This window comes from Myxocyprinus asiaticus, chromosome 49 (assembly GCF_019703515.2).
Source record: "Myxocyprinus asiaticus isolate MX2 ecotype Aquarium Trade chromosome 49, UBuf_Myxa_2, whole genome shotgun sequence".
Lineage (NCBI taxonomy): Eukaryota > Metazoa > Chordata > Actinopteri > Cypriniformes > Catostomidae > Myxocyprinus > Myxocyprinus asiaticus.
The window spans coordinates 1,889,957-1,908,625 of NC_059392.1; the positions used below are offsets into that span (position 1 = coordinate 1,889,957).

General features: G+C 36.9%; 2 protein-coding genes across 7 annotated transcripts in view; both read left to right on the forward strand.

Annotated features, from left to right (window-relative positions):
- Window positions 1-11,427, forward strand: part of LOC127438108 (ceramide synthase 5-like) — a 32,184-nt gene extending 20,757 nt beyond the window's left edge. For 3 of the 5 annotated variants that reach the window (XM_051693382.1, XM_051693380.1, XM_051693383.1), the window contains 4 exons: window positions 444-572; window positions 7,197-7,303; window positions 7,595-7,751; window positions 9,972-10,277. In XM_051693382.1, coding sequence (XP_051549342.1) covers window positions 444-572; window positions 7,197-7,303; window positions 7,595-7,751; window positions 9,972-10,133 — 555 coding nt within the window. In that variant the 3' untranslated portion in view covers window positions 10,134-10,277. Of the gene's footprint in view, window positions 1-443; window positions 573-7,196; window positions 7,304-7,594; window positions 7,818-9,971 lie in introns of all 5 variants that reach the window. The other 2 variants (XR_007896648.1, XM_051693381.1) reach the window with 2 other exon arrangements.
- Window positions 11,428-13,809: 2,382 nt separating this feature from the next.
- On the forward strand, window positions 13,810-17,407 carry LOC127438109 (pre-miRNA 5'-monophosphate methyltransferase-like). Of its 2 annotated transcripts, none has more exons than XM_051693385.1 (2): window positions 13,810-14,184; window positions 16,598-17,407. In XM_051693385.1, exons 1-2 carry the CDS (start codon window positions 13,999-14,001, stop codon window positions 17,111-17,113), a joined length of 702 nt encoding a protein of 233 aa, XP_051549345.1. In that variant the 5' UTR covers window positions 13,810-13,998; the 3' UTR covers window positions 17,114-17,407. The 2 variants fall into 2 exon arrangements, with proteins under 2 accessions (XP_051549345.1, XP_051549344.1); XM_051693384.1 differs by having other exon boundaries at window positions 13,820-14,184; window positions 16,556-17,407.
- Window positions 17,408-18,669: the final 1,262 nt, after the last annotated feature.

Below are 18,669 nucleotides of genomic sequence, written 5' to 3' on the forward strand. Positions count from 1 at the left end.
TTGTGCGTGTATGCCGCGGAGAATAGCGTGAAGCCTCCACACGCACTAGGTCTCCGCGGTAACGCGCTCAACAAGTCACGTGATAAGATGCACGGATTGACGGTCTGAGACACGGAGGCAACTGAGATTCGTCCTCTGCCACCCGGATTGAGGCGAGTCACTACGCCACCACGAGGACTTAGAGCGCATTGGGAATTGGGCATTCCAAATTTTGGAGAAAAGGGGAGAAAAATCTAAAGACTTTTTAGCATTTAGCATTTTAGTTCTGTCCTTTCCTCATTCACATCCAAGTTTTATGTATTTTTTTTAATAGTTTTTATTTTATTTTTATTTATTTGTAATGTAAATGCACTTTATGTAATTTACGTAATGTTTTTGTGGAATGTTTGTATTGTACTCTGAAATTCAGCTGTATTTAATGCATTTCTTTTGTATTTCTGCAGGATTTCCTCATCATGTTTGTTCATCATCTGGCTACAATCAGCCTGATCAGTTTCTCGTATGTAAATAACATGTTGCGTGTGGGAAGTCTGGTCATGTGTGTTCATGACGCGTCTGACTTCCTGTTAGAGGTAAGAGCACCTGCAGTTCTGCTTCATGAGGTTTGACGTAATGATGGTCTTGAGTTGTGCTGTCCATTGAGGAATTTTGTCATTTAGTATTTATAAACCAACTTTTAAGGGTTGATGCACATTGTTTGTTTTTTTCCAATGCTATATGGATAGTATGATTATTAATTATTTATTATTAGTATTGACAAACAAGCATTAAACTGAGGGTCATTTTTAAATTCTTCACAAAATTACCATGATTTGTTTTTCTAATGCTACATTTTCTAATGATCCGCCAAATCACATACTAAATGAAAGCTCTTATTCTCGGGAATGTGACTTTATACAGTGATGTGAAAAAGTATTTGCCCCTTCCTGATTTTTTTTTCTATTTTTGCGGGGGTTTTTTTATACATAATTTTTTTTTGGATCTTTAAACGAGATATAACATAAAACAAAGGCAACCTGAGTAAACACAAAACACAGTTATCAAATATATATTTATTTTATTGAAGCAAAAGTGTTATCCAACACCTATATCACCCATGTGAAAAACTAATTACCCCCTTAAACTTAATAGCTGGTTGTGCCACCTTTAGCAGCAACAACTGCAACCAAACACTTCTGATAACTGGAGATCAGTCTTTCACAACACTGAGGGGGAAATTTGCCCCACTCTTCTTTGCAGAACTGCTTTAGTTCAGCCACATTGGAGAGTTTACGAGCATGAACTGCCCATTTAAGGTCCTGCCACAGCATCTCAATGGGGTTCAAGTCAGGACTTTGTCTAGGCCACTCCAAAACTTTAATTTGGCTTCTTTTGAGCCATTCAGAGGTGGACTTACTCCAATGCTTTGGATCATTGTCTAAGTTTTGCTTGAGCTTCAACTCACGGACTGATGACCGGACGTTCTCCTTTAGGATTTTCTGGTAGAGAGCAGAATTCATGTTTCCCTCAATTATTGCAAGTCGCCCTGAAGCAGCAAAGCATCCCCACACCATCACACTCCCACCACCATGCTTGACCGTAGGTATGATCTTCTTTTTGTGGAATTCTGTGTTTGATTTATGGCAGATGTAACGGGACCCCTGTCTTCCAAACAGTTCCACTTTCGACTCATCAGTCCACAGAATATTAGCAGTGGTTTTCACCTCGCCGCTCTTCCATGGATGGCATTTTTGCCCAGTGTCTTTCTGATAGTGGAGTCATGAACGGTGACCTTTATTGATGCGAGTGAGGCCTGCAGTTCTTTGGATGTTGTCCTTGGCTTATTTGTGACTTCCTGGATGAGTCATCGCTGTGCTCTTGGAGGAAGATTGGAAGGTTGGCCACTTCTGGGAAGGTTCACTACTGTGCCAAGTTTTCTCCATTTGGAGATAATGGCTCTCACTGTGGTTCTTTGGAGTCCCAGAGCCTTTGAAATAACTTTGTAACCCTTCCCAGACTGATGTATTTCAATCACCTTTTTCCTCATCATTTCTGGTATTTCTTTTTCGCTTGGCATCGAGTGAGACCTTTTAGCCAACTTCATGCAGCTGAAAAAGTTGTATTCAGGTGTTGATTTGATTGAACAGGTCTGACAGTAATCAGGTCTGGGTGTGTCTAGTCCAGCTGAACCCCATTATGAATGCAGTTTCATAGATTTGGGGATTTAGTAACTAAGGGGGGGGGGGGGGCAGATACTTTTTCACACAGGTCCAGTTGGTATTGGATAACTCTTTTGCTTCAATAAATAACATTATCATTTAAAAACTGTATTTTGTGTTTACTCAGATTGCCTTTGTTTTATGTTCGATTTTGTTTTGTATTTTTGAAACAATTTAGTATGAGATATACACAAAAACAGACAAAATCAGGATGGAGGCAAATACTTTTTCACAGTACTGTAGATAATTTTATTTCCCTAATACCACAGTTTGAAAGATTTTCAAAAGAACCACAAAGTGAATTATGATTTCTGTAACTCATCAAATACAAATGTCTCTTAAGCGCCGATCACTGCTGCTGAAACCCCCAGATACAAAAACTTCATATCTGCTTTTACCTTCGGAAGTTCTCTGGAAAAATGAGCCATTGTTTACTTGTATGAACTTGCTTGTGTGAATAATACAATGTTGTCTTATATGTCCAGAACAACATATTTGGTCCAGCAGGAAAAGCATGCTAAACAAATCATTGGAAATATATGTTATCAACTATTGATTATAAAAAATGAAATTACTAGTATTTATATATATACTTTTTTCTTCTCCCCAATTTGGAATGCCCAATTCCCAACGCCAAGTACTCGTGGTGGTGTAGTGACTCAATCCGGGTGGCGGAGGACGAATCTCAGTTGCCTTTGCGTCTGAGACCGTCAATCCGTGCATCTTATCACGTGGCTTGTTGAGCGCGTTACCGCGGAGACGTAGCACGTGTAGAGGCTTCACGCTATTCTCCACGGCATCCACGCAAAACTCACCACGCGCCCCACCAAGAGCGAGAACCACATTATAGCGACCACGAGGAGGTTACCCTATGTGACCCTACCCTCCCTAGCAACCGGGCCAATTTGGTTGCTAAGGAGACCTGGCTGGAGTCACTCAGCACGCACTGGATGTGAACTCGCGACTAGTTAGCGTCAATACTCACTGAGATACCCAGTCCCCCATATACAGTGGTGTGAAAAAGTGTTTGCCCCCTTCCTGATTTCTTATTTTGTTGCATGTTTGTCACACTTAAATGTTTCAGATCATCAAACAAGTTTAAATATTAGTCAAAGATAACACAAGTAAACACAAAATGCAGTTTTTAAATGAAGGTTGTTATTATTAAGGGAAAACAAAATCCAAACCTACATGGCCCTGTGTGAAAAAGTGTTTGCCCCACCTGTTAAAACATAACTTAACTGTGGTTTATCACACCTGAGTTCAATTTCTCTAGCCACACCCAGGCCTGATTACTGCCACACCTGTTCTCAATCAAGAAATCACTTAAATAGGACCTGCCTGACAAAGTGAAGTAGACCAAAAGATCTTCAAAAGCTAGACATCATGCCGAGATCCAAAGAAATTTAGGAACAAATGAGAAAGAAAGTAATTGAGATCTATCAGTCTGGAAAAGGCTTTAAAGCCATTTCTAAAGCTTTGGGACTCCAGAGAACCACAGTGAGAGCCATTATCCACAAATGGCGAAAACATGGAACAGTGGTGAACCTTCCCAGGAGTGGCCGGCCGACCAAAATTACCCCAAGAGTGCAGCGACAACTCATCCAAGATGTCAAAAAAGACCCCACAACAACATCCAAAGAACTGCAGGCCTCACTTGCCTCAGTTAAGGTCAGTGTTCATGACTCCGCCATAAGAAAGAGACTGGGCAAAAATGGCCTGCATGGCAGAGTTCCAAGACAAAAACCACTGCTGAGCAAAAAGAACATTAAGGCTCGTCTCATTTTTGCCAGAAAACATCTTGATGATCCCCAAGACTTTTGGGAAAATACTCTGTGGACCGACGAGACAAAAATTGAACTTTTTGGAAGGTGTGTGTCCCATTACATCTGGCGTAAAAGTAACACCACATTTCAGAAAAAGAACATCATACCAACAGTAAAATATGGTGGTGGTAGTGTGATGGTCTGGGGCTGTTTTGCTGCTTCAGGACCTGGAAGACTTGCTGTGATAAATGGAACCATGAATTCTGCTGTCTACCAAAAATCCTGAAGGAGAATGTCCGGCCATCTGTTCGTGACCTCAAGCTGAAGCGAACTTGGGTTCTGCAGCAGGACAATGATCCAAAACACACCAGCAAGTCCACCTCTGAATGGCTGAAGAAAAACAAAATGAAGACTTTGGAGTGGCCTAGTCAAAGTCCTGACCTGAATCCTATTGAGATGCTGTGGCATGACCTTAAAAAGGCTGTTCATGCTCAAAAACCCTCCAATGTGGCTGAATTACAACAATTCTGCAAAGATGAGTGGGCCAAAATTACTCCACTGCGCTGTAAAAGACTCATTGCAAGTTATCGCAAACGCTTGATTGCAGTTGTTGCTGCTAAGGGTGGCCCAACCAGTTATTAGGTTTAGGGGGCAATCACTTTTTCACACAGGGCCATGTAGTTTTGGATTTTGTTTTCCCTTAATAATAATAACCTTCATTTAAAAACTGCATTTTGTGTTTACTTGTGTTATCTTTGACTAATATTTAAACTTGTTTGATGATCTGAAACATTTAAGTGTGACAAACATGCAAAAAAAATAAGAAATCAGGAAGGGGGCAAACACTTTTTCACACCACTGTATACACTATGTGGCCAAAGATTTGTGGACACCATATGTGCTTGATGAACCTTCAATTTCAAAACCATAGGCATCAGTTTCCCCCTTTGGTGCAATAACAACTTCCACTCTTCTGGGAAGGCTTTCCACTATACTGTATGTAGTAACATGGCTTCAGGGATTTGCTCCCATTCGGACACAAGTGCATCACTAAGGTCCGGCACTGATGTTGGGCGATGGGGTCTGGCTTTCAGTTGGCGTTCCAGTTCACCCCAAAGGTGTTCAGTGGGGTTCATGTCTGGGCTTTGTGCAGGCCAGTCAATTTCTTCCACATCAGACACAGTAAAGCATTTCTTTATGGACATTGGGTCGATTTGATATTTTTCCCAAGATTGCCAGAATTTGTTTTTTCCAATGCTATGATTAGTGTGATAAGTATTTATTAGAGCTGTCAGAATTAACGTGTTAACACGTGCGATTAATTAAAGTTTCATGTGTTCATTTTTTTAAATCACGATTAACGCATTTACCATTACATTTTATGGGCAGTACTGTAGTAATACTCTCCTATGATAGAGCCGTGGAGGTTGTTATCTCAGTAAATAGAAGAATCTCTGACAGCGCTTCCCTGTTAGTGATAAAATGATGGAGAAAGGAGCTCTCGCACTGTATGATGTACAAAACAAGCCCAGATGGGACTTGTAAGGTGCATTTTAATTACCACAGAAGCAAGTCAAGTCTTAACTATCACTAAAACACAGAATGAGACGTTCTTGTCTGGAAGCGCTTCATGGCGAGTTCAAAGTGGCGCTGACGTCCTGATGCGAATCATGAACGCAGCTTCACGATTGCTGTAACAAAGCGGATAGCCACAATCTACCGGCAGATTAATATTGTAAAAGATGAGAGTTTTAAGAGATTTTATGCGCATTACAATGAATATGCATCCTATGTGTGGACTAGTTCTTTCAGTTAGTCAAACTCCCACTTAGACTTTGGGAAACGTTTAATGTTACTTGAATTGCTGCAATTTTAGTGCATTTCTTGTGGAAGGCTTTGTTTGGAAAATTTTAATAAAGCATTATATTGTTACATATTGTTTTCTTTTCTAAGATGGAAATAAATGCATTTTGACAAGAAAATAAGTATATATAGTGTCAAATCTCAGCACTTTCAAAATCTGCTATTAATCGCAATTAACTGCAAAAAATTATACAATTAATCACGATTAAATACACAAAATGATGCGATTAATCGCGATTGAATGCAAAAAATTATGCAATTAATCGCGATTAAATACAAAAAAATGATGCGATTAATCGCGATTGAATGCAAAAAAATTATGCGATTAATCGCGATTAAATACACAAAATGATGCGATTAATCGCGATTGAATGCAAAAAAAGTATGCGATTAATCGCGATTAAATACAAAAATGATGTGATTAATCACAATTAAATACAGAAAATTATGCGATTAATTGCGATTAAAAGAATGTATCGACTGACAGCACTAGTATTTATATATAATATTTATATATGATTAATATTTATGTCATCTTTAAACTATGGGTTTATTTTCAATTCTTCCCAAAATTGCCACACAAAAAAATGCTTCATGATTAGTGCAATTAGTATATATTTACATTATTTATAATATATATTACTATTTATATTTAATTAGTATTAATAATCTATTATTTAATTGAGGGTCAAGTTTTAATTCTTACCAAAATTACCATAATTTATTTTTCAAATGCTATGTGATTTGTATGATTGTTATTTTTATATAATATTTATATATGATTAGTATTGGCAAACAAACCTTAAATTAAGGGTTGATTTTTAATTCTTTCCAAAATTGCCATAATTATTTTGTTTGTTTTCTCTAATTTTACATGATTAGAATGATTAGTGTTTATAGATTATATTATATAATTAAAATTCGTATATGATGAGGATAAACAAGCATTAAACTGAGGGTAAATTTTTAATTCTTCCCAAAATTACCATAAATAAAATAAAAAATTCTAATGCTACATTATTAGAATTATTAGTATTTATCTCTAACATTTATAAGAATTGATAAACAAGCATTAAACTTGGGGTCGATTTTAAATTCTTCCAAAAAGTACCAAAATCTTTCCAATGCTACATGGTTTGTATGATTAGTATTTATAAATAATATTTATATATGATTAATATTGAGTAACAGAATTTGATTGTTTTTTTCCAGTGCTACATGATTAGAATTTAAACCAGAGATGCTGTAAAAGTCTGTCCAACATTAGCAATATTTTATTATTATTATTTTTTTTTTTATCAATGTACATACATACTGTTTACTATTAGTATTTTTTTAACAGCTAAACCATATTTGTGTCTTTTTATAGGCTGCGAAGTTAGCAAATTATGCCAAATACCAGCGTTTATGTGACATCCTTTTCGTGGTGTTTGGAATCATCTTCTTCGGTACAAGACTGATCATCTACCCTTTCTGGTCAGTATCAGTTCTGTGCGTGTGCGCTCATTTAATAGGCCAATTAACTGTGTTTTGGATCAGTGGCTCGTTAGACTGTTGCTGATGGTCTCCTGCAGCTGAAACTCGAGTGGCTTGTATTCAGTGTCTGTGTTTTGATGAAGGGCTGCTGTTACTGCACACTGAAACATATATGATGCTGTGGGGGGGACGTTCTGCTGACAGAACTCAACTATAGTCCTGATTAGACTGACCTCCCCAATGCAGCAATAATAAAAGAAAAATCCATTGACGTGTGTTGGTGTGTTCCAGGATTCTGAACACAACACTCTTTGAGAGTTGGGACATCATTGGGCCGTACCCGTCCTGGTGGCTCTTTAACTTCTTGTTGCTGGTGCTACAGGTGTTGCACATCATCTGGTCCTACCTCATCGCTCGCATCGCCTTTAAAGCCATCATGAGAGGAAAGGTCTGAACAAAGCAGAACCCTTGTGCTGTCCCTCACCTTTGATTAGTAGCAACTGTTTTAGCACAAGTATGCATGAAGAAAGGATTACAGCGAAATTCACATTCATTTCTTGTAGTTACAGTCACTCTTTTTCTTATCTTTCTGTCCTGCAGAACTGGTTTATATTTTCCTTCTGTTGGTGGTTGGAATTCTGTCGCTGTCTTTCATCTTCTCTCCTGATAGAGATCTTTCACTCTTTCTGCTAAACTCACTCGCTTCTGTCGTCTTAATAGAGTCTTTCAATCTGTATCTCTTCAGCTGTAAGTCTGTCTTCTGTTCATCTTTTATCCTTTTTTATTTTATTGTGTTTACAGATTCAAAATACGTTAAGCTCCATTGACAGCATTTGTGTCATGTTGTCCCATTGTGATATTGTCCCTCAGGGGGGGGGTTTTATGGCAAAAATGATGATTACAGTTACATACTTTAAATGGAAGTAAACAGGGCATTGTACTTTGGATGTAAAAGCAGAAATTTCTGTGAAATTGGTTTATAAATTTACTTGAATTAGTAAATGTTTATTATGTTGGCTTGACATAGCCAACATACTGTTACTCTACAAACTTGGTCCCTAAACCGAGGCCAAAAGTTCTAACACCAACTCCTCCTTGAGCTTTCAAGCTACATCCAACAAAATTGGTACAGACCTTCAGACTGTTCTGGAAAAGTGTGCTTTGTCTTTTCTAACTGATTGGACGTACAGTTTTTGTACAGCAGACAATTAAATATCCCAAAAATCGCATAGACTTACATTGACTAGCTTGCTGGCTGCCTGTTTGTCTGCATTGCCATCAAGCTTCAAACATTTAAGACTAGTTTAAACTTTCAGACAAGGCTTTGCCAAGGCAACATCAAAGTTTGTCTTGACAAACTTAACCTATCTAGGTAATAAACATGTATTTATAAATACAAGCCAACATACTGTTATTCTACTGACTGTTTAGTGTTTTTCCAAAACCTTAAACCGAGGCCAAAATTTCTGACTGTAACTCCTCCAAGAGTTTTCAAGCTACATTCACCAAACTTGGCACAGACCTTTAGAGTCTTCTGAAATAGTGTGCTATGTCTTTTCTAATTGATCGGACTTACAGTTTTCCAGCAGCAGACGGTTAAATATCCCAAAAATCGCATAGACTTACATTGACGGAGTGTTCAAACAGGCCAACAGAATGCTCATTAATTCAAACTCCTACTGTCAAAAATTCAAATGCAAACAAACCCACTCAAGGCTTTTAATCTGCCTTTGGTTTGTCTCTCTCTTTCACCTGTCTGTTTTACGGTAAGGTCTGTTAAGCTCAGCTTACCTCAAGCTTTTAAGATTTTTTTTAATTTTAAGGCCAGCCAACAACAAACTTTACCTATCTAGTTCATAAAAACATCCATCTATAAAATATACTGTATGTGAAGTTAGTGTTTTTGTTAAAGCACCTATAGTAATTGTACAGTGAAAAAATACATATTATTTGAGTTAAAATTTTCTGACTAATAGTCAAGGTGGATGGACTTCCTGTTATTTGTGAAACTGTGTGTATCGAGAGAAATGTATAGGGTTTTGCAGCTTTACATGGTCTAAAACATTAAAATATATGTCGATTTTAAAATTACATAAAATGCAGACATTAATGAATAGTTAAAATATTGGATAAAGCTTTGGAAAGACAAGGTTAGTAAGCGATTTTATCAAGTTCACAGGTATAAAGATTTGCAAGCATGTTAACATGTGTTGCATTGCCCCATTACATTACATTTTAAGTGCATTGCTGTTACTGTGATTTATGTAATGGACATTAGGCCACAAATGCTGTCGATAAAACTTGTATTGAATCTGGAATATTCCTTTAATTGGTCACTGAACATTGGATAGTTAACAATACAAGTATGCGAGATTGCCAAGATATTGAAACAATGTACATTAGATTACACCCAAATGTTACATAACAAATCGATTATTAACGATAACTTATAAACCATTATTAAGACAGCCCTACCGTGAGCTTCGAGGTTGTTAATTGATGACTACCCATGATTATGCAGAGAAATATCTATCAGTCTAAGTTTGTAAAGTTGTGATAAACCTTGGAACTGGTTGGTTTTGTTCATGGGTTGGGGGTGGGGGGGTTATTGTTGTGCTCAATTAAAAACTGAAGTGTACTATGGCTAATAATTGTGGTGTCTTTCCAGGTGTCCAAAGACGATCGCAGCGACATTGAAAGCAGCTCAGAGGAGGAAACTGAAACACCCACCAAAGAGCGACTCAAAACAGGCACTTCACCCCGAGGAGAAAATGGCACCAATGGCCATTTTGGCTCCAAATCTTGGAACCAGAACCACAACGATTGGTGACACTCCATGTGGCCTTGTGCACAAAGAACTTTTGTCTCAGAAATATCACAATGGGACTCGTCGCTGTACCTCACTTTCCGTTCAAAACCAAAATAAGAAAAAACACAACAAAACGATCCTGTTATGGGATATTTTGAGACTGCTCTGAATTTCTAGGCTCTCTTTTGAGAGTTTGGAGCTTAATTTGGGTGATTATTACAGTGATGGACAGTAATGATGACAAGATGGCCACTATAAGAAGCTTGTGAAAGAGAAAACGGTTAAATTAGTAATATTTGCATTTGCTCGTTTCCTTGTTTCGGGAGCTGAGAAGAGCTTCAGCGTTCTGCTCCGTGCTTCGCATTTTACTGAAGTTGGAGAGGAACGTTCTCTTACGAATTTAATGGTCAGATGTACTTGATTTTCTATATATATATATATATATATATATATATATATATATATATATGATTTGTTTTCGTAACTGTTGTGTTTTTAATTTGTTTCCTGTTCTGTTTTGCATTTCGCTTTTCATTTTGGAAACTATATTATTAAATGAAAGCTGGGCCTTTATCCTGTAATTAGACGATTTTTGAAAGCAGAGGTTTTTTTTTTTAATATATATATTCAAGGTTTCAACGGTTATGGAAAACCAAGAAATATCTGGGAATTTTTTTAAGACTTGAAAAGTCATAGAAATGAAATAGTTTTGCTCAACTCTAATGGGCTAGAAATTGGTCTTCTGGGCATTTGATGCTTGACTTGTCAATGGTCTTCACCATCAAGATTTTAGGTTAACATTTATATAGAAGTATAAGATAAAGTGTATATTACTGGTCTTGTAAATTGTCACCATTTTTAATAACCTTTTTTTCTTCAGTGGTTTATTTTAAATGGTCCAATGGTGTGACAAATGAAATTTTCAAAGTTGAAATATTCCATGTAGTTTCTCAGTTAATTTGAGGTTTTAAGAGCTACATGCATAATAATTATAAAATAATTACTGCTTAAAATCGTTTTAGATGGAGCTTAACATGTCAACTACCCAAGGCTATTTTACACACACCATTTCCATAGTAAAGACTTCATTTACAGCCACTGAACTGCATGACAATTCAAATAAACTCCCAGACCCACCCTGAAGGTCATGGATTTTGGATTTTCAGGTGGGTTTTCTGTTGACACATCCACATTATCTGCTGGGCCACATAAAACATCCCACTCGTATGACATGATCAATGTCTGCTTAATTGATTATTTACAGCTGATCTCTTTTGAAATGGCAGGCATTGTTGGGTTAGCCTTTAATGGCCTATGAAGCTGTGCCGTCATTCTGTGCGGCCAGCTCGAGTTGTTTCTTCCTCTGCATGTATCGTTGAGCCCGCAGGATGCACAGATATCCTCCGTAGACCGTCAACATCATCATGGAGCCCGAGAAGAGCTTGTATCCCATATCAGCGATGCGCTTCACACTGGGCATGATGGATCTGTGGAGAAAATGCTTTAGTACTGTAGATCTGATAAGCAAAGTTAGCGGAATATACATTAAGATGTCGAGGTTTCTCAAAGATGACTATATGACATTTCAGTATTTAATTTCAGCCCATATGAACATTTACGTAAGTATAGTAACTTGTATTTCAAAGACTCAATGTTGTAGATTCAAAAGTCATTCACAAATAAACTCTTACACAAAAGTACTAAAGTTGTACCATGGTATAGAGATGGTAAGATATTGTAATACCATGTCAGAGGTTAACCGATATTTCGGTGTTCCCAATTAATCGGTGCTGATTGTAGCTTTTTGGAACTATCAGGCTGATAGCTGCTGACATTTTCTATTATTATTCCTCCTCAATAAATCTCATTTGGTAAAATATATACAAACAAAACTCTTCATCTGGTAAATATAAAGGCTATAATCTGATTAATCAGTTATCGGCCTTTTCCACCACCTTAGTTAGCGGTATCGGCAAATCCACTAACGGTCGACCTGTATACAATGATGCTTTGATGCCATGGTGTAGTAAACACAATTACGTTTGTTTGCACACCTGACATACTTCAAAGAATAAGTAGTACTATGTTACATATTCAGAAACATAGTATTATCATGATACTTGTACCAAAACCATTGTATAGCCATGGAAGACGTCCAAAACCTTGTTATTCCCATGGTACATGTCCAAAAACCATATCTTTACCATGGTACATATCCAAAAACCATATCTTTACCATGGTACATATCCAAAAACCATATCTTTACCATGGCATATATCCAAAAACCATATCTTTACCATGGTACATGTCCAAAAACCATATCTTTACCATGGCACATGTACAAAAACCATATCTTTACCATGGTACATATCCAAAAACCATATCTTTACCACGGTACATGTCCAAAAAACATATCTTTACCACGGTACATGTCCAAAAACCATATCTTTACCAAGGTACATGTCCAAAAACCATATCTTTACCATGGTACATGTCCAAAAACCATATCTTTACCATGGTATATGTCCAAAAAACATATCTTTACCACGGTACATGTCCAAAAACCATATCTTTACCAAGGTACATGTCCAAAAACCATATCTTTACCATGACACATGTCCAAAAACCATATCTTTACCATGGTACATGTCCAAAAACCATATCTTTACCATGACACATGTCCAAAAACCATATCTTTACCACGGTACATGTCCAAAAACCATATCTTTACTACGGAACATGTCCAAAAACCATATCTTTACCACAGTACATGTCCAAAAACCATATCTTTACCATGGTACATGTCCAAAAACCATATCTTTACCATGGTATATGTCCAAAAACCATATCTTTACCATGACACATGTCCAAAAACCATATCTTTACCATGACACATGTCCAAAAACCATATCTTTACCATGGTACATGTCCAAAAACCATATCTTTACCATGACACATGTCCAAAAACCATATCTTTACCACGGTACATGTCCAAAAACCATATCTTTACTACGGAACATGTCCAAAAACCATATCTTTACCACAGTACATGTCCAAAAACCATATCTTTACCATGGTATATGTCCAAAAACCATATCTTTACCATGACACATGTCCAAAAACCATATCTTTACCATGACACATGTCCAAAAACCATATCTTTACCATGGTACATGTCCAAAAACCATATCTTTACCATGACACATGTCCAAAAACCATATCTTTACTACGGAACATGTCCAAAAACCATATCTTTACTACGGAACATGTCCAAAAACCATATCTTTACCACAGTACATGTCCAAAAACCATGTGTTAATCATGATGCATATCTAAATACCATGTTATTACTATGGTACTTGTTATTGGTTAGTTTTATTTCGCTATAGTTTTTAACTTAATCGTTGTGAATTTGGATCTCTGCTTTATTTCCTGAACCACTTTTCGAATCTTTCCACTAAAACAGCCTACATGCATCTTAATTCTACACAAATACCATCCTTATAAAGTCTTAAATAGTTTGACTTTACTACATTTCCATAAAATTTCAAGGATGTGACTCAACCTGTGTAATTTCTCAGGAAATGCAGCTGTGTTTTCAACGTCAGGGGGCACGTGGGTTCCATGCGCATGCGCAGTTTCATTTCGAAACTCTATGGGAAACCAGAAGGGACAAATGTTGTAAGTGCGGTTTTTCCCCACGCAATATTCCAGTGTTTACGATTTGCACATTTGAGAGCTAACACACTGACAGACTGACTCAAATGTCTCTAAATTCCTGCATTTATTATTTTACCTATACATTGATGTAAATGAATGCAATATCAGGAAGGAATGTTTCCATGGCAACACGACCCTTCCGGATGAGTTTAACTGTTACACAGACATGATGGAGGTGAGCTCAGAGGAACATGTGGAGAATGAAGATCCAGGAGCTGCGCCGTATGGAAACTTCATCAATTATTACTCCTTCAACCCACCGCAGAACCGCGTCAGTTTGATCCCAGCATCACTGCTTGAGCACATCAGCAGTCAAACTGTGTTGATACTGGATGTGGGGTGCAACTCAGGGGTGAGAAGTGAACAATTCTTCTCATTTAGTGTTAAAATCAAGAAATGTGATGTTTTAAACCATGGAGTCCCAGTAAAAGTACAAATGGAAGTGATCAGTAAACATTAAAATACTCACAGTTTCAAAAGTATAGTCACAAGACATAAACAAAATGTGTGTTAATCATTATTTCAGTGTGATAAAATCACTTACTAACCGCATCTGTGTATATTTATGTCCAATTTTACAACGTAATTGCATGACGAATAAACACGGCGATTTGATCAACTTTAAAGCTCAATAATACATGAGTTTTAACAGAATAATGTAAGTGCTTTTATAAAATTATAAACTTCACATTTCTACCTTTAAACCCTCCAAAAATTGGCCCCATTGACTTCCATTGTAAGTGTCTCTCTGGAACACAGATTTGTGCTTTTTTTATTATTATTTTTTGTGGTAATCAACATTATGCCACAAATGCTGTCGATTGAGCTTAACTTTTATTGTATGGAGTTATACTAACAAATTGTATTATTTCTATCATTATGAAATTACATTTTTTGTGTGCTCAAAATATCATCTTGTGCATGCAAAATAATTTTTTGTGTGCTCAAAATATCTTGCACGTGCAGAAAAATGTTTGCGCGCTCAAAATATAATCTTAAGCATGCATAAAAAATTGTGTGCTCAAAATATCTTACGCGTGCATAAACATTTTTGTGCGCTCAAAATATCATCTTATGCGTGCATAAACATGTTTGTGCGCTCAAAATATCATCTTACGCGTGCATAAACATTTTTGTGCGCTCAAAATACCATCTTATGCATGCATAAACATGTATGTGCGCTCAAAATACCATCTTGTGCATGCAGAACATTTTTTGTGCGCTCAAAATATCATCTTATGCATGCACACATTTTGTGCGCTTAAAATATCATCTTACGCAAGCATAAACATTTTTGTGCGCTCAAAATATCATCTTACGCGTGCATAAAAAATGTTGTGCGCTCAAAACATCATCTTACGCGTGCATAAACATTTTTGTGCGCTCACAATACCATCTTACGTGTGCAGAATTTTTTTTGTGCGCTCAAAATAACTTCTTACATGTGCATAAAAATTTTTGTTTGCTCAAAATAACATCTACGCGTGCATAAACATTTTTGTGCGCTCAAAATATCATCTACGTGTGCATAAACATTTTTGTGTGCTCAAAATATCATCTTATGCATGCATAAACATGTTTGTGCGCTCAAAATACCATCTTGTGCATGCAGAACATTTTTTGTGCGCTCAAAATATCATCTTATGCATGCACAAAAAATTTTGTGCGCTTAAAATATCATCTTACACAAGCATAAACATTTTTGTGCGCTCAAAATATCATCTTACGCGTGCATAAACATTTTTGTGCGCTCAAAATACCATCTTACGCGTGCATAAACATTTTTGTGTGCTCAAAATATCATCTTACACGTGCATAAACATTTTATTTTTGTGCGCTCAAAATACCATCTTACGTGTGCATAAACATTTTTGTGCGCTCAAAATACCATCTTACGCGTGCATAAACATTTTTGTGCGCTCAAAATACCATCTTACGCGTGCATAAACATTTTTGTGCGCTCAAAATACCATCTTACTCGTGCATAAACATTTTTTTGCGCTCAAAATACCATCTTACGCGTGCATAAACATTTTTGTGGGCTCAAAATACCATCTTACGAGTGCATAAACATTTTTGTGGGCTCAAAATACCATCTTACGCGTGCATAAACATTTTTGTGCGCTCAAAATACCATCTTATGTGTGCATAAAATTTTTTTTGCGCTCAAAATATCATCTTACGCGTGCATAAACGTTTTTGTGCGCTCAAAATATCATCTTACGCGTGCATAAAAATCTTTGTCCGCTCAAAATTTCATCTTGCGCATGCAGAAATATTTTTTTGCACTCAAAATATCATCTTGCGTGTGCAGAACATTTTTGTGCACTCAAAATATAATTTTGCGCATGAGGAATTGTGGCACATGTATAACTCCATAGAATTGAACCCGGAATATTCCTTTAACTTAGTAGTTACCCTTCAGATTTTTACATCTTTTCCTCTGAACTATTTACAACCCAGCTGACAGATATTAACCCTCTGTTTTACTCCCTATTTTTTTTTTATCAATATTAACTGTTCTGTTACCCAGTATAGTAAATAATGCTCTTTTGTGTTTGAGGTCAATTAGACCCCAGCAAGAACCAATTAACTTTACTACTACATCTTCTTTGATCAGTTTGTGTATGTAGAATTGTTTTAAGAAGGGAAAATGAGCTATATATTCAGAATAACATTCTATATTTATCACCAACATGTGTATTATTGTCCCTGTTTGACAGGACCTGTCTGTTGCTCTGTATAAACATCTATCACATGAGCAGACTTCTGGAAGTGACGATAAAAGAGAAGTTCATCTGCTTGGATTTGACCTGGACCCAGATCTCATCCTTCGGGCGCAGAACTCCAACCCCTTTCCCCAGAATATCCAGTTTATCCCTCTGGATATCACAGATGATGGAGAGAGCCAGACGGTGCTGGAGTCTTACCTAGAGAGATTTGGAAGTGCTCGTTTCCACCTGTGCACCTGTTTTGCGGTGACTATGTGGGTGCATTTGAATCACGGAGACTCTGCGTTGCTGTCTCTCCTCTCCAGACTCGCATCTCTCGGCGAGTATCTTCTGCTGGAAGTGCAGCCATGGAAGTGTTACCGCTCTGCTGCACGGCGGTTACGCAAACTTGGGCGCAGCGACTTTGAACACTTCAAGACTCTTGAGATTCGTGGCGACATGGCAGCTCATGCTAAAGAGTACTTGGAAAAGCAGTGCGGCATGGAGCTAGTGCAGAGCTTTGGTAATACAACATGGGACAGAAGTCTTCTGCTGTTCAGGACACGATAATAGAGGACAAATATACGTTTATAATTAGAGTGAAGATCACGATCTATAAGACTGACCCTAAACCCTAACTGTAAGTTTAGCACTCCGAGCCGGCCATAAACAATAAAATTATGGGTTGTTGTTGTTGTTATTGTTTTAAAAATGTATTTTGTTTTACCAGTTACAAGCAGAGAAGCTTTCTTGTTTTTAATGAACTTGAAATAAGGCAGTGACTGTTTTCTCAGTGTTCGGTAATATACTACTGCCCCATAAACATCATGTAAAAAATAAACTGCAGCCAAAATGCAGAAGGCAGACCTGTTTGGAAATGTTTATTGACAGAAAAGTGGATGTCGTTGCTAAATTGTGCGGTTCAGTGGTAATTATCTTAGCTTGGCATAGTTAAGGTTAATTGGATGTTTAAAGTTAAATTACTGCTTGCGGTTTTGTATCGAGTTATTATGATGTTGTGGTGACGCTCCAGAATGAATGAAAGCCATAGAAATTCGATTAAGGCTTAACTTAGAAATGGCTTTCACCACATTGGAGCAATGGGGTATTAAGGGATATGAAATGTAAAGTTAAAATAACAATTTTAACCACCAGTGATGGATCAATCACTCAAAATAAAGCTTTGGGTTTCCCCACTGTTATGACAAGTTTATACATTTTATAAAGCTTTTAAGATGCTCGTCTTTCAGAGGGGTAAACTGACTGTTTACGCCACCCATTTAAAAATGTTCACATTGTTTTTATTATTTTCAGGGTCAACTTTAACTCTTGTGCATCAATTTAAAAAAGTTACTCTAAGGACATCTAAGGACATAAATGTCCGCGTCAAAAAACTGCCATAATATTATATATTAATATTATTTTCCACTTTCAATGAGTTAATTTTTTAACCAACATCAGTCCTGATCGTAACTACCAAATATTCATTCATTTTCATTATTTTAAACCTTTAAATGCCAGTTTGTTTATATAATGCCACTGTTTACACACACACTTCTCAATACACACATACAAAACACACTCTGACATCCATACCAACACACACACACAATTCTAGCTGCATCATTTATTCAGTTGTCCTGCAGTGCTCTATAATACAGCAAACAGAAAATAGGGAAAAAGCTTGTATTTGCTCCATAGGCTAAACATGAGAAAAATGGCGCCATCTGGTGGAAAATATTAAACATGTAAATTTTGAAGCCAGGGCTCCAGAATGAAAGCATAATATCATAGAATTCATGATTTTATGCTTTAATGGCACTGGGATCAAATATTGCATTGTATTTAATGGGTTTCAATGGGGACATTTTTGTCCTGAAGGTCCTGAGTGTAACTATTTTGTGTACACAGTGTATTATAGATGTATTATAGGAACTGAGGCTGAAATATCAAAATCCACCCCAAAATACACACCTTTGGCTAAATTTATGCCATTGGCATTAACACAGACAAAATGATCGAAATAACAAAAATGAAAAAGACAAAAATGTCCCGAAGGTCGCACAAGGGTTAATCATTTTCAGTACTGTATTATACACATTTATATATATATTATATTAAGCTTT